The sequence below is a fragment of the Physeter macrocephalus genome, chromosome 11 (assembly GCF_002837175.3).
Source record: "Physeter macrocephalus isolate SW-GA chromosome 11, ASM283717v5, whole genome shotgun sequence".
Classification (NCBI taxonomy): domain Eukaryota; kingdom Metazoa; phylum Chordata; class Mammalia; order Artiodactyla; family Physeteridae; genus Physeter; species Physeter macrocephalus.
Genome location: NC_041224.1, coordinates 9868158 through 9882865, shown reverse-complemented (window position 1 = coordinate 9882865; position 14708 = coordinate 9868158). Strand labels below are relative to the sequence as shown.

General features: G+C 42.5%; 1 protein-coding gene across 1 annotated transcript in view; it reads right to left on the bottom strand.

Moving 5' to 3' along the window:
- ST8SIA6 (ST8 alpha-N-acetyl-neuraminide alpha-2,8-sialyltransferase 6) overlaps positions 1-5946 on the bottom strand; it is a 131390-nt gene extending 125444 nt beyond the window's left edge. The window contains exons 1-2 of the mRNA XM_024116404.1: positions 5852-5946; positions 5347-5445 (exon numbers count right to left, since the gene is read on the bottom strand). Of these exons, the coding sequence (XP_023972172.1) occupies positions 5347-5445; positions 5852-5946 (194 nt within the window). The remainder of the gene's footprint in view (positions 1-5346; positions 5446-5851) is intronic.
- Positions 5947-14708: the final 8762 nt, after the last annotated feature.

The following is a 14708-nucleotide window of genomic DNA, read 5'->3' as shown; positions in this document are numbered from 1 at the left end:
CATATTAGAGTACACAGTGTAAGGCTATAAATTTGTTCACATTAGAGTACACATCAAAATCAAAAATAATAAACAACTGAAGTGACCAAAGGGAAGAATAAATTACAGTACGTGCATACATTCAAATACCATGCTCTAAAAATTATGTTGCGGAAGAATACTAATGAAATGAAGAAAAGCTCAGATGTTGTTTAAAAAAACGTTACTAATCCATACCAAAATATGCATAGCAAAATTACTAGATATGTGCATATAAAATTACTGAAAATATGAATACTAGCATTTTTTTCGACACTGAAATGACAGGTGGTTTTCCTTTTCAGTGTGTTCATCTAAAAACATACAATAAACTCTCTGCAGTAATGCTCCCTACAATAAATAATATGAGTTGGGATATAACATGACTGACTTTTGATGTCTGCCCTTTACTGAACCCCAGTTCTCAAGAGAGACAAATCAAGTTCTACTGCAGGGAGAAAGGGTCACAGGGAATGGAAAGCAAGGTCACTAACGGAAATAGCAAGCGAACCTCTCTAGGAAAGCAGAGAAGTGGAAGTGGGGTCCCCACTTCCATCTCTGGTGGACTTGTAGTCCAATCCTCCCAGATGGGCCAGTGAAAGAGGCACCAACTCAGCAGGACATTCAAAGAACAGTGGCTTCTATCCAGAAAGTCCCAGCCAGCCACAGGATCCTGAATCATCACTGTGGATATTAAAGCCAAAATGGACACTGCCACTAAAAGATGGCAAACCATAACTGAGACCTAGATAACTCCCATGGAGGGACCCTGGAATTCCAAGCCAGATAGTTACACACACTTGCTCTCGCCATGTCATTAATGTCACAATAATCCAATCTCTCATGTCTAATGACTGAATATTTGGGAGCTCACTTATAACATTACGGCAGGATTTTATTTGGTGTCTTATATAATCAAAAATGAAATTAACATTATTTAAGAACACATATTAAATTAATATTTAAGAAAAAAAAGTCCAACCACTTGGAAATTTAAAAGTACTCTCCTAAAAGACAGGCTGAAAGCTAGGCCTCTTGCACCAAACAGACAAGCTGTGAATGCAAAGGAAAAGTTCTTGAAGGAAGTTAAAACTGCTACTCTGGGGGTCGGGGAGAGTACTTTCCTAAAGAACTATGGAGGTAAAATTAAAATGTTCTAATGTAATTATAAATAATTTAGAATATATTTTTAAAAACCAAAACACTATGCATCCAAATTTACAGAACAGGTGCAAAGCTGCATTCAAAGGAAAATGCACAGTAGTAAATATTGTTGTTACAAAGAAAAAGGGAAAAATCGATAAATGAAGCATTCACTTCAAAACATTAAGTTGGAAAAAAAGGAATGATATTTTAAAAGATAAAAATAACACAAAGGAAAAAAAAAACACATAAAGGAAACAGAACACGGAAATACATCAGAAGTGAGAAATAAATCCAAGAGCTGTTTGTCTGAAAAACAAACAAACCAATGACGCATACTGACAGAGTTTACTAGAAAGAGAAACAATCCATTGTGATAGGGTCATATTTTGAGAATTGTTAGTATATTTTTCTCCTTTTGTCTTTCTGACTTTGACATGACTTTTCCCTAGTTATTTTAAAGCATTCTTTGGGGGAGTATAAAGAGATAAAGACTTTTTCCTAAAAGAATGCAAAGAGAAAGAATAAGGTGATATTCAGCTTTGGACAAGCGAAATAGGATTTGCTACAGCCCCAAGAAAAGATTCTCTAAATTCCTCCCACTATGCCTCTTTAGCACATTAACTACCTCAGCTGCAAGACTCAGCTCCTGGAGCTTTCCCAATTTTTTTTTTTTTACTCCCAGTCCCCACAATGTATCCTTAAGGCTCAGGTTTGAGTCAGGACAAAAAGAAAAAAAAAAAAAAGAAACTATGATGCAGGGGAAGGCTGCACGTTTCCAGCCTAGAGCAAAGATGGAAAGAGGAGAAAGAGAGGAAGGAGAGAGCTTTGGCTTGGAGAAAGGTGAGGGTAACATCCAGGGTAGATGGGGCTTTGTCTCCTCCCCCAGTTAGGGCTCTGGAAAAAGATCACTTCTTGGGCAATCTTCCACCGCGAAACTAACTTAACACAGGGTCACATCCACTTTGTGGGGCAAATAGAGGGAGGTCCTGATACTTAAGTTTCCTGAACCAGCCTTGGTCCGTGTACGTTTAGATAGGGCCCCAAAATAGTGGGGAGACTGGCTGGAGCTAGCCAGCTAGAGCTGGGTGAGGTAGCATTGCAGCAAATGTTGCAGAGGACAACTCAGGATGGAACTGAAAGAGAATCTTCACCGGACCCCTGAAATGTAGCATTAATGGAAGCTCAGGTGAGACCAGGACAGTGGAGAGTAAGCAGCAGGTGGAAGGCCTGAGGGAGGAGAGTGAACCATAAACTGCAGCTTTCACCGCTGGCTATCATCAGGGCTCCCATCCAGCAGATGGGAAACGGACATCCCCTTGGAGAGTAGAGGGTCAAAGGGTACCATGATCATGAACCCCAGCTCTTAACTCTACCACCACACCTCAGCCCCTCTCCCCCTTAGATCTGGGTATCATCTGAAAGTCAGAAAAGATGGTGGAAACAATGTGAAAGGGTGAGCATTTGCTCCCAGAGAGAATAAACACACCAGAAAGAGCTGCTTAAGTTGGCACATCTGACTAAGCTTTAACCTGGACACACACACACACACACCACACACACACCACACACACACACCACACAACACACACACACACCACACACACACACACCACCACACACACACCACACACACACACACACACACACACCACACACTCCCCATCTTGCCCAGCACCTGTGAACAACTACACAGCGGGGAGATTAAGAGTGTGGGATTCTGGATCCACATGGCCTGGCTCTGACTCCTGCGTCCACAGTCTGTCAACTCTGTGACTTCGGGCAGTTGACTCCACCTACCTATGCCTATAAAGTGAGGATCTTAAGAGTTTCTCTTAGTATTTTTTGAAGATTAAGCGAGTTAATAAATGTAAAGGACTTAGATCAGTGTACACAATAAGCATTCAGTAAATGCTGGCTATCCTTACTGCTTTTAGTACTATTATTATACTATCACTTATACCTTCTACCTACAGTTGGGGCTCTTGCAAGAAGATCAGACCAGCTACAGAAAAATCAAAATTATAATTTCTCTACACAACCGAGTAGTATGGATTAAAATTTGTACCCCTGCCACATAAATAATCAATCATAAATGATAAAGGGGATATAAAGTAGATCAAAAGACAAGTTTTGAAAAATACAACAGAATGGTCCAAAATTAAAAACCTTAATAAAATGGATCACATTCCGAAAAAAATATGAATTACCTGTATTAGTTCAAGAAGTATGCCAAGTAGAAAGAAGTACGCCAAAAGAAGCTGAAAAATTCATCCAAGAATTACCTCCAAAAAGGCCTATGACCAGATAATTTAATTAGTACATTCTTTCTAAGTCTTCCCAAGGGACAACACCAGAATGTATAACAGTACCAGGACGTGGAAAAAGATGCAATGCTCCCCAATTCACTGGAAAACCACTACCTATAATACACAACCCTGCATAAAGTAAAAGTACAGGCTAATATTTTTCTCTAAAGCTTTGTTACGCCAGGATCTCTCAGTGCCTCTGATACGCTGTGAGATTCCAGTAGGAGGCTGCAGAAGGCAATGTCGTGCTACACTTCAAGATTCCTTCTGGGATCCCCCCAAACCCTTCTGATAGTCATGCAGGAACTACACCAGAGCCTTAAGTCATGCAGTCAGAAAATCAAGATGGTCCAAGATCCAAGAATACACGCAAAGATACATAGAGGGAAAGGGATTCACAAGACATAGAGGAAAAGAGACAGTATACAAAATGGGAAAAACAGGGACTTCCCTGGTGAGGCAGTGGTTAAGAATCCGCCTGCCAGTGCAGGGGACACGGGTTCGAGCCCTGGTCCGGGAATATCCCACATGCCGCAGAGCAACTAAGCCCGTGCGCCACAACTACTGAGCCTGCGCTCTAGAGCCCGCGAGCCACAACTACTGAAGCCCGCGCACCTAGAGCCCGTGCTCTGCAACGGGAGAAGCCACCACAATGAGAAGCCTGCGCACTGCAACGAAGAGGAGCCCCCGCTCACCACAACTCGAGAAAGCCCGAGGGCAGCAACGAAGACCCAATGCAGCGAAAAAGAAATAAATAAAATAAATAAATTTATTAAAAGAAGCAAAAATAGTAGCAAGGCTGAGGCTCAAAGCAGTAGATCCTGCTGGTGAAAATGTAAACTGATTCAACCCATCCAGGAAGCAACTGGCCAAATGTATTCAGTACCTAAAATGTACATACTCTGATCTAATCATTCAACTTCTATCCATCCACCTCGGAGAACTGAAAATGCAGATAAAGATTTACATACAAGGATGTACTTCATAGAATTATTAATAGCAAACAAAACAAAACAGGAAACAATCTAAGTGTCCAAAAATAAAAAGTTATATAGATTATGGCACATTCATACGATGAACTATGCAACAATTAAAAGCAATGTTTTGCAAAAAAAATTGTAATAACATATATGTCTGATGTTTTAGGGGAAAAAAAGGCAGAACAAAATACAATGTACAATCTTAAGTATATTTCACAAATACATGTACATGGCAAAAACTCCTGGAAGAATATAAACCAAAACCTTAATAGGATCTCTCGGTGGTGGGACTCCGAGTGAATATTTTAAAATCCGTTTCTCATATCATCTAACTTTCTGCACTAAGAATGGATTAGTTTTACGACAGGTTAAAAAGAAAAGATAAAATCCAAATAATTATTGCACATGGATAAATACTCCTAGGAGCGACAAAGAAAAAATTTGTCTCCATTCACTAAGGACAAAAACATTCTCAACACTGAGCACAGAATTCCACGCTCCCAAACGTGAATCTTACACCGGTGCACTTGAAAGCATAAAGACACAAAGCAAACCAACCAACCCTCTCGAGAGACAGGCTGAGCTGCTTCTCGAGGTTTTCAGCACACCATTATCGCGAGGGGAACTCAGCACCCATTTTTTTCAAAGTGAAGCTGCTTTCGTATCTCCCTTGGTTCGAAGAATACCCACATCGAGGGACAGGCTTTACAGGGGACGTTAAGGGAGTGTGAGGGTTACACGCGCGCGTAGGCACACATCCTCTCTCTCTCTCAAATCCACTCAATCGTGTGGTCCCAACCAGACAACCAGAAGCGAGCCCCGCGGTGCAGCCGCGCCCCATCCCCGAGCCGCGGCCGCGGAGCCCCCTCCCTCCGGCCGCCCGGCGCCGCGGGTACCTGTTCGTGGTGCGCGGGGGCCGGGTCGGCGGGCTCCCGGGCGTCCTCGGCGCGGCGCGGGTGCCGTGGATGGCCTCCCTGCTTTCCTCCACCAAGAACCTGCGCAGCCGGGAAGCAAACTAAGTTGGAGAGCAGTTGGCTGGCAGGCTCGGCCTCGCGCTCGCAGCCCAGCGGCCGGGACATCCTCGCGCGCCCTGGCTCCCGGCGCAGCTCCCAAACCCCGGAGTTTGCGAAGAGGCTCGGGGCGGGGAGAGCCCGGGTGACCGAGGGGGAAACCCGACGGCAGGGCCGGCGCCGCAGCTCCCTCGCCGCCCTGACCGGTCCCCCGGCGCCCCTCCGATACCCGCCACGCACCCAGCCCGCCTCCCGGACGCCCCCGTCCCACCCCACCCTCAGGCCGCCGCTGCCCGTCGGCTCGTCCTCGCAGCGGCCGCAAGTCCGCGCGCCCGAGAGGAACGGGGGGAGGGGGCGGCCGGACCCCCCGGGGCGCGCGGCGGCGGGTTACCTGGGGCGGGCGGGCGCGTCGGTCGAGCACCAGAGCAGCCGCAGCAGGAGCAGGAGGCTGGCGAGCAGGGCGAGCAGCGCGCCTCCCGGCCGCATCCTGAGCCACGGGCGCAGCCGCCGCCGCCGCCGCCGCCGCCGCCACGCACACCTCGAGCGCTCAAGGCGGCGGCGGGGAGGGGCGGCGGCGGCGCGCGCCCCCGGCCCGGCCCGGCCGCTCTCGGCGAGCACAGGGAGCCGCGGCGGCCCGGCTCTCTCCCCCGGCTCCCGCCCCGCCCCGGCTCGCCGTGGCAGCCCGGCTGGCGGTGGCGAGGCGCCCAGCTCGCCTGCTCTCCTCCCGGAGGCGCTCGGCGCTGCTGCGGGCTCTGGTCGCCGCCGCCGCCGCCGCGCGGGGTCACCTGAAGGTTGGGGCTCGGGAGCTGGACGCCGTGCTGCTGGGGCTCCAACTTCCCTGCGCCCTCACCTGCCCCTGGGCGGCCGCGCGCTCTTCCCCGAAGCCCACGCAGCCCACCCAGGCGGACCACACCCGGCCCTGCGCCCCTGCGGAGGAGAGCCAGGGCTCGGAGAGGCGGAAGAAGAGGCGGGGAGGGCCCGCTAACAAAACTTTGAAAACGGGGTAGCCGCTGGTGGATCGTCCCACGCGCTGAGGCTGCTAGGGACTTGCAAGCACCTCCCCTTTGCTTGACGGCAGATTCAGAGGGACGGCGAATGGATTTCCGGGGCCCAGGCCGTCCCTAGGGGTCGGGCAAGCTACCGCCCGCAGGCCGAACTCGTCCCCGGCCCGTTTCTGGGAAGAGCTTCCTTGGACCAACCGCCTGCCCCATTCCTCTGTGTTATCAATGGCCGCGTGTGGCTGTATTTATTGATCTAGGGCCGCTTTTGCGCTGCAAGGACAGAATTGAGTCGTGGTCCCAAAGATCAGACGGCCCAGAGAGCCGGAAATGTTGACTCTCTGGCCCTTTCCAGAACAAGTTGTCAGACCCCTGCTCTAATTCATATTGGGCTGGATCATATTGGTTAGCTCTCATTGATTAGTTAGTATCTCATGTATTATACTAGAGGAGAGTGATCCCATGACAGCCTGATATAGTCTGGCTTCCCAGTTATTTATCTGGGCGTGGGCCTCTCCTCTTTCGGCCCTAAGCTATTCTGTCTGCGCGTGGCCCCAGGGCCCACTGTGCGACCTCCCTGGGTTTTGCCCCTGACTCTGAACCCTGGAGGAACATCCATAAACCCTAAACTCCACGGTGGTTATATGGGGGCTCCCTGGACTATTCCATCTGCTTTTGTATATACTTTTCCAAAAGCAACCCTTGGACTCTACCACCTTGCGAAGACCTTGATAAAGGTGCTTTCAAAGGTTTTAGTGTCCTTAGTAACAAAAATATATTTCAACTGAACTCTCCTAGAGGCATAAGGTCTTAACCTGAAAAACCAATGTGAGAGCCTTTGAGAAGCCAGCAGCCCAGACAGCTCAATAAAGCTGTCGCCAGGGATTTCATCTCAGAAGAAATCACAGCATATAATCAAGAAGAGAAATGCAAGGCTGCCTAGTTCCTTTCTACTAATTCTGCATTTACTCCAGTTTAAAATACTTGGGTGAAAACGCACCAGAACTTTGCACATAGCAGTTGATCAATAAATGTTTGGTCAATGAATAAAACGCCTCAGAATTAATGCTCTTCTTAAAGAGAAAAAGAAAAAAAACCTGAAAATAAATGTGACTAAAAGTAGGATTTCCTTCCATAGCTCACTATTCCTATTAAAATATGTATTAATCGATAAAGGAAAAGTTGCTACTTTTACTTAAGACTGACATTTTTAGGGACCCAGCTGCTTATCTGAGGATGGCTATGATAAAGTCATGCTATCTTCAGCTGGTGCTAAAATAATAAAGTAATCCAATTCTATGTGTTTGAAAGTTTAAGCACTATTAGATAAGTAGGATAGGGCACAGTTATCTTGAAAATGGAAAAGTTGTCTGGATTTGGAAGATAGTCTGAATTTTCTTTCTCTTAGAGCTGAAGAATTGTGCAGACAACTCACGCTGAAGACGGTTTCCAGAAAAAAAGTAAAGGGCATTATTGTATCAGCCAGGAAGCTGCAATTTCACCTAATTTACTAAAGTTTAATATTTCAGCACAACTGGGCTCAAGGCAACAGCAGAAGAGTCAACCTTGCACTGGGCTCCTTAAACACCCTTTCTGCAAATGAAGTTACTTTTTATCAAGCCAATGGCTATCAGCAGGGGACTCGCAAAAGCCCATTTTAATTGGAAATCCAAGTGTAAATTTGCAATGGGAATTCTGAATCCAGTGTTAAAATTTGACGGTAGGGATCCTTACCACAAGGTTTGTAATTGAAGACGTGGGTTGGTAAAATATGAATTATCTTGCTTATCCTTGAGAGATCAAAGAACCTGACAAAAACAGGATTCTTTAAATATTATCAGCCACAGAACCAATACCGGGAAAATGTGCATTTGGTCACTTAACATTCATAGGTTTGACCAGCAGCCCCAAATACCTGAACCCTCAGAAACTCAGGCTGGTGTGCGGAAACCCCATCTGGTGTGTGAACCTACCTTACTCTCCCAGTTTTCCCAGCATCTGCCTCTCATTTTGCCTTTGTTATTTTTTCATTTGTCATCAGGAGTGCCTTTACTTTCATCAAATAACTTACAAAAAAAATATTGGGACGTTTTGATATATAAAAAATGTCCAAGTCATTGAAAATCTTCCTGGAAGTTGGGGTTTCTCATTTTTGGGTATAAGGTTTTAAATATTTTCAAATGCATGGATTGGAGGATTCATGAAAAATCCCAAATATCAAGTGTCTACTATATCTACTAGACTACACAAGTGGAAACTTTCAATATAGGGAAAGGAAGGAGTACTGTGAGAAACAGAGAAAACTGATGCACCAAAGAATTTTTCATTCATTTGGGTGACATTTTCATCTCCCTGTCTAGAAAGAATGGTTTCTGATGTCTTTAGGCTGCTTGATTGGTTTTAGTAATATTAGAGATTTGTGAGGACTGCAGGACAATGGCACATTCATAAATATTAAACTACTCCTTGCGGGGGAGGAAATTCATAAGGATAGCATAACCAAGGCTACATATTTTCAGTAAATCAGAGGATATAAATAAAAGTAGAAATAACTTCAAGAAATCAACAACCTTGTGAGGGGGAGCTACATTTTCAAATATGCTTTGTTACAGATTTTTCCCGTTACTAACTGAATATTTTAAAAATTGAAGAAATTCCATGTATAAAGTCACTTTAACTTTAAAGATAAGAACACCTAGGATGATCCACGAATTCCATTTGGGATATATATATATATATATATATATAAAACAATTGGTAGTATAACTAAAATTACAAAACAAAAAATAAAGTTATTATTCACAGTATAAAATAGACGTTAATATATAAAACATCTTAACGTCTAAATCTCCTTTCCCTGAAGTCCACTTAAAAGATCATAAAGGACCAAAAAAGAGAGTTGGAAACTCCACATTTATCCTGAAACTATAAAATGGCCACAATCCCGTTCCACAAGCCCCCAGAATGCCTACTAAAGATGAACTAATTGGAAGAGAATACCAAGTTCAAGACTCATCTCCCCTGTTTATGACTTAGATTTGTGGAAAAGAAATGGAAAAGTTTTTGAAGGTCCAACTAACACTCAATTTGGAAGAACAAAGGCTGGAAGTAGGACCCAACAAAGATGAGTAGCCATCAGTGGGAATGGCCAGGGCTACCATGTTAAAAGAAACATGGTGACCAATATTTCTGCTTTTCACTGAATACAGCTTTCTAGCCATTCCATTTAGGAATCATGACCTAGAGATACTGCTAATCTTGAAGAGAGATGCTGCTAAAGAATTTTCCAGCTAACGATTAAAGTCAATTTACTAAAGGAAAATGAGCACCTATTCAATAAACAAATGGCCCTTGATACATTGGTTTTTATACCGAATTAGCCTGTCCCAGACTATCCTGCCTAATTCCAGAGTTTGCAAGACTGGGTAGAACTCCAGTTGTTTCAACAAAATTGGAGGGTGGGTGTTGTGTGTGCTAAGATAATATACCCAAGCCTGCCATATTTCTCTCCTCAACTTCTCTTCCCCACCTCTTCATTCCATACAACCTAAACTATAAGCAGATCAATAATGAAACAAAAATATCCAATAGCAAGTCCTTAATGCAAAACTAAATTTCAACAAGTAGGCAAATAAAAAGGAAGAACTGCCAAAGATTTTCCATTCATAATATTTCTGGCAAGTAGCAGAAAGAAACAGCCTTAACTTATTTCAAAGATGAGTAAGCGGAAAAAAAATTATGCAAAAGTTCTGCAAAATATTTGACGAATGGAAAGAAATGTAACCAATAGAAAAGCAAATGAGGAATATATGTTGGAACAAGACTTACTGCAGGAAACAGCAGAAAATTTAAGCAAGGATCACTTTGTACTCCCCAGGAAATGAAATATAATATAAACACTATGAAAGAAGAGCCCAAAGAAGAAAAATTGAAAGACAAGAGAGCAAGGCAATAGGAAGGAAAGTGAGCTGACGACAGTAAAAAACAAAACAAAAAAAACCATTGCAGAATTTAAAACTACCTTTAGAAGACTGAGGAAGTGAATTTAGGTGGCAAAAATCTGAATTAGTGTCACAGAGATTAGGCTGATGAAAATTGCAGAAAACACAAAGGAAAGGGGCAAGGAAAATATACTGATTAGGAAAACAATTATATGTATCAAAGACAGATATTATATATCACGTAGAGATTAGGGGTTGTTTTTTAAAAGCATAAAAATGAAGTATTAAAACATTTAAGGATATAATAGAAGAAAACTTTACCAAAATAAGGAAATATCTAAATACGCAGATGTTTTGTGTTCTCATTGTCTGAACTCATTGTGTGAACTCATGAGGATCCAGAGAAATTTAATAGAGAACAATTAACTTTATGATGTATCCTCTTGCAGAGATTATTTAAAAACAAAGAAAAAATTCTAAAACCATCCCGACAGAAGAAACAGGTAAAAATTAATCTTGTTTCTGACTTCCCCTCAACAACATTAGACTCAAAAGAACAAACAATATTTACTGTGTTTTTGAGCAGAAAAGATGTGACCCCAAAATTCCATACCCAACTAAGATAGTTTTATATATAAAAGCACATGCAATTTTCAAATATTTAAGAACTCAGAATATATAATATTTCTATATGTATCCTGTAAAAAAATCAACTTGAGCTATAACCAAATCATAAAATGAATCAAAATAAGAAGTTCACAATGAAGAAGTTGTAATTAGAAAGAACTCAGATGAGCAACAGATCATTTTAAAAATAGAATTGAGCCTAAATAATAGAATTCTACAATAAAACTGTTACATTTTCTTTAAAAATTGCTACAGAAATATAATAAATATATTATAAATCTGGGAAGGAAAATTCCAGTTCATGGCAGATTGTGGAAAATATAAAATAAGAGGGGCTTCCCTGGTGGCACAGTGGTTGAGAATCTGCCTGCCGATGCAGGGGACATGGGTTTGTGCCCCGGTCCGGGAAGATCCCACATGCCGCGGAGCCGGTGGGCCAGTGAGCCGTGGCCGCCGAGCCTGCGCGTCCGGAGCCGGTGCTCCGCAACGGGAGAGGCCACAACAGTGAGAGGCCTGCCTGAGTGAGCCGTGGCCGCTGAGCCTGTGCGTCCAGAGCCTGTGCTCCGCAACAGGAGAGGCCACAACAGTGAGAGGCCCGCATACCACACACACACACACACACACAAAATATATATATATATATATATAAAATAAGAAGAGTAAAGGATGTAGAAAAAGTGCATTATTTTCATTGCCTTTCAGGGTGAAATAATCATTGTTTCACACACACACAAAAAAAGATTAAAAAGAGAATATATATGTAAATATTTTCCAAAGAAGGAGGGAAAAAGAAACTCAGACCTTTTAGCTAAAGATAGAAAGAATACCTATTCAAGCAATACTTGAATCTGTTACAAACACTTAGAAATGTTTTATAAAATCTAATGATAAAAAAGGAATGCATAGCTAAGATCTCAATAAAGAAAGGGAAAGCCCCAGTTACCAGAAATGAGGAACATACTGAAAAAAAAGAGCAGGAAGTGTGTGCTCTGACTGAAAGCAGCTCACCTGTAATACATTATCATCCTGGTAACCGAGAAGTTTGCTTTTGATTTCTAAGCAGGGAATGAAAGAGGCAGACTGGGTTCCCAGAGAGACAGAGTTGGAATTAGAATTCCTGCATAAAGCTTTTTTTGTTGTTAAAAACTAAATATGTGAACTAGAAAAACAAAGACCCGCACACCTGCACAATGCAATTGTTTGTCTCTGCCTGAGATCTGGGTGAAAGAATTTCAATCTAAAACCATTGCTTCATTTGGGTTTACCCAAATGTTACCCATACTAAGTGGTCCTAAAACTAAGATAAAGCTTGGTCCCTGGCTAATGATGCTAACATGGCAGGAAAGTGCTAACTATTCTAGTTCCATAAAAACCTCAAAGAAAAGGAATCTCACTAAGAATGAGCATAAAATTAAAAATTGCAAAACACTTGAGGAATTCACCATGAATATGTCTCAGTAGATACAACTAATGGAAGGATTATTAAACAATAATCAGAAAGAGAACATAAAATAAGCAATTTAACATCATGAAGGACATGAAAGGGTGAATCAAGACACTGAGAAAAGAGTGATGATAAATGAAGTAAACTTTTATCTAAAGAACCAGTAGAACTATGAGGGAAAAAATTCAGTTGACCTTTGAACAACAGAGGTTTGAACTGCACAGATCCACTTAAACACGGATATTTGTCAATTGTAAATACTACAGTCCTACACAATCCATGGTTGGTTGAATCCAAGGATCTGGAGAGACCTCCAATACAGAGGGCCAACCATAAGTTACACTTAGATTAACCCCAGAGTTGTTCAAGGGTCAATGGTATAGTCACTGATATCAAAATAATCAGCGGATGGGTCAAATGACAAGATTATACATGGCTAAAGAGAGAATCGATGATCTGGAATACCATTCTGATAAAATTATCCACTGAAAGATGAAGAGTTGGAAACCTTGAAACAGAAATTAGAAGACCTTAGAAAAGCTTAAGAAGACCCATATTGCTGTTACCTACTTCTGCACTGCAAACCATGCCAACACCTAGTGGTTTAAAATAATAATATTTTATTATACCTAAAGATTTTGTGGCTCAGGAATTCAGACAGTTCTCATCTGGGTGATACTAATATTTCACATGGTGTCAAATGTGGTCTGAAGGGTTCAATGTGGCTTCACTCACATGTCTTGCCCTTTGATGGGGATAATTCAAAGGATGAGTTCAGCTGAAGCTGTCAGCTGGAGTACCCACATACTTAGTCTCTCAAGCACAGTGATCTCAGGGCAGCCAGATTTCTAACTTAGTGGACAACAGTTCCCATCAAAGATGTTCTAAGAGGCCTGGGCAGAAGCTGCAAGTTTCTTAGGATCTAGTCTCAGAAGTGTCAGAACATTACTTCTGCTGGATTCTATTGGTCATACAAGTTCCTAAGCCTAGCATATGTTCAATGGGAGAGGAATTAGACTCTATCCAATTCTGACACCAACTCCAATGTGTGTGTGTGTGGTTCTCTTTTCCACACCGCCACGCAGTTAACTCAATTCTGACACTGTCTACCAGGACACAGCATCAGATCCTGACAGCATCAGATCCCACAGGTTAAGACTGCCTACAAAACTGCCCACCTCAGACACCAATAGCAAGTCCATGTTTTCCCTTGTGCTTCTAACCAACTGGCTATAGATCAGAGGCTCCAACAACCCCCTCCTGAGGTTTGATTAATTTGCCAGAGCAGATCACAGAACTCAGAGAAATATTTTACTTACAAATTGCCAGTTTATTATAAAAGGATGTAACTCAGGAACAGCCAGATGGAAGAGATGCATAAGGTAAGGTATGTGGGAAGGGGCACAGAGCTTCCATGCAATCTTGAGTGCACCCCTCTGCCCCAAACCTCTACACATTCACCAACTCAGAATCTCTTCAAACCCCATCCTGTTGGGTTTTTATGGAGGCTTTATTACATAGGCAATATTGATCAAATGATTGGCCATTGGTGATTGATTCAACCTCTATCACCTCTCCCCTTTAGAGGTCGGAGGTAGACTGAAAGTTCCAGACCTCCAATCACATGGTTGGTTCCCCTGGCAAGCAGCCCCCATCCAGGATGACTAAAAATACATCCAAATCTAGATACACTGTAATAAAACTTCAGAACCCCAAAGAAAAAGTCTTAGAAGCAATCAAAGAGAAAAGACGTGTAACTTACAAAGAAATGGTAATTAGATTACAGCATATTCCTATAAGCAAAAATAAATACCTAAGTTAACTGAATCTTCAAAGTGCCAGGGGAAATACCGTCATTCTTAAATTCTATATCTGCCTAAACTGTCATGCAAAGATGAGGATAAACTAAAAAGTGTTTTAAAAGACTGAAAAAATTTACCACCCACAGATCTTTGTTGGGAAAAAAACAAAACAAAACACTGTAAATGGTATATTCCAGAAAAGAAGAAATTGACCCCAGAAGGAAGGAGTGAGATGAAGAATAATGGTGCAGAAGCAAAATGGCAAACCAGCAGTGACTATATAAAACAAAATAATGATGACTAATCTGTGAAAGGAACTACAAAATGAGATTGAACGAAAACAACAGACAGTAATAACAAGAACAGGAGCTATCACAATTAAACCATTTAGAAGGTCAGTAGAATTAGTAACTACTTTTATACATTGTTAAGTCAA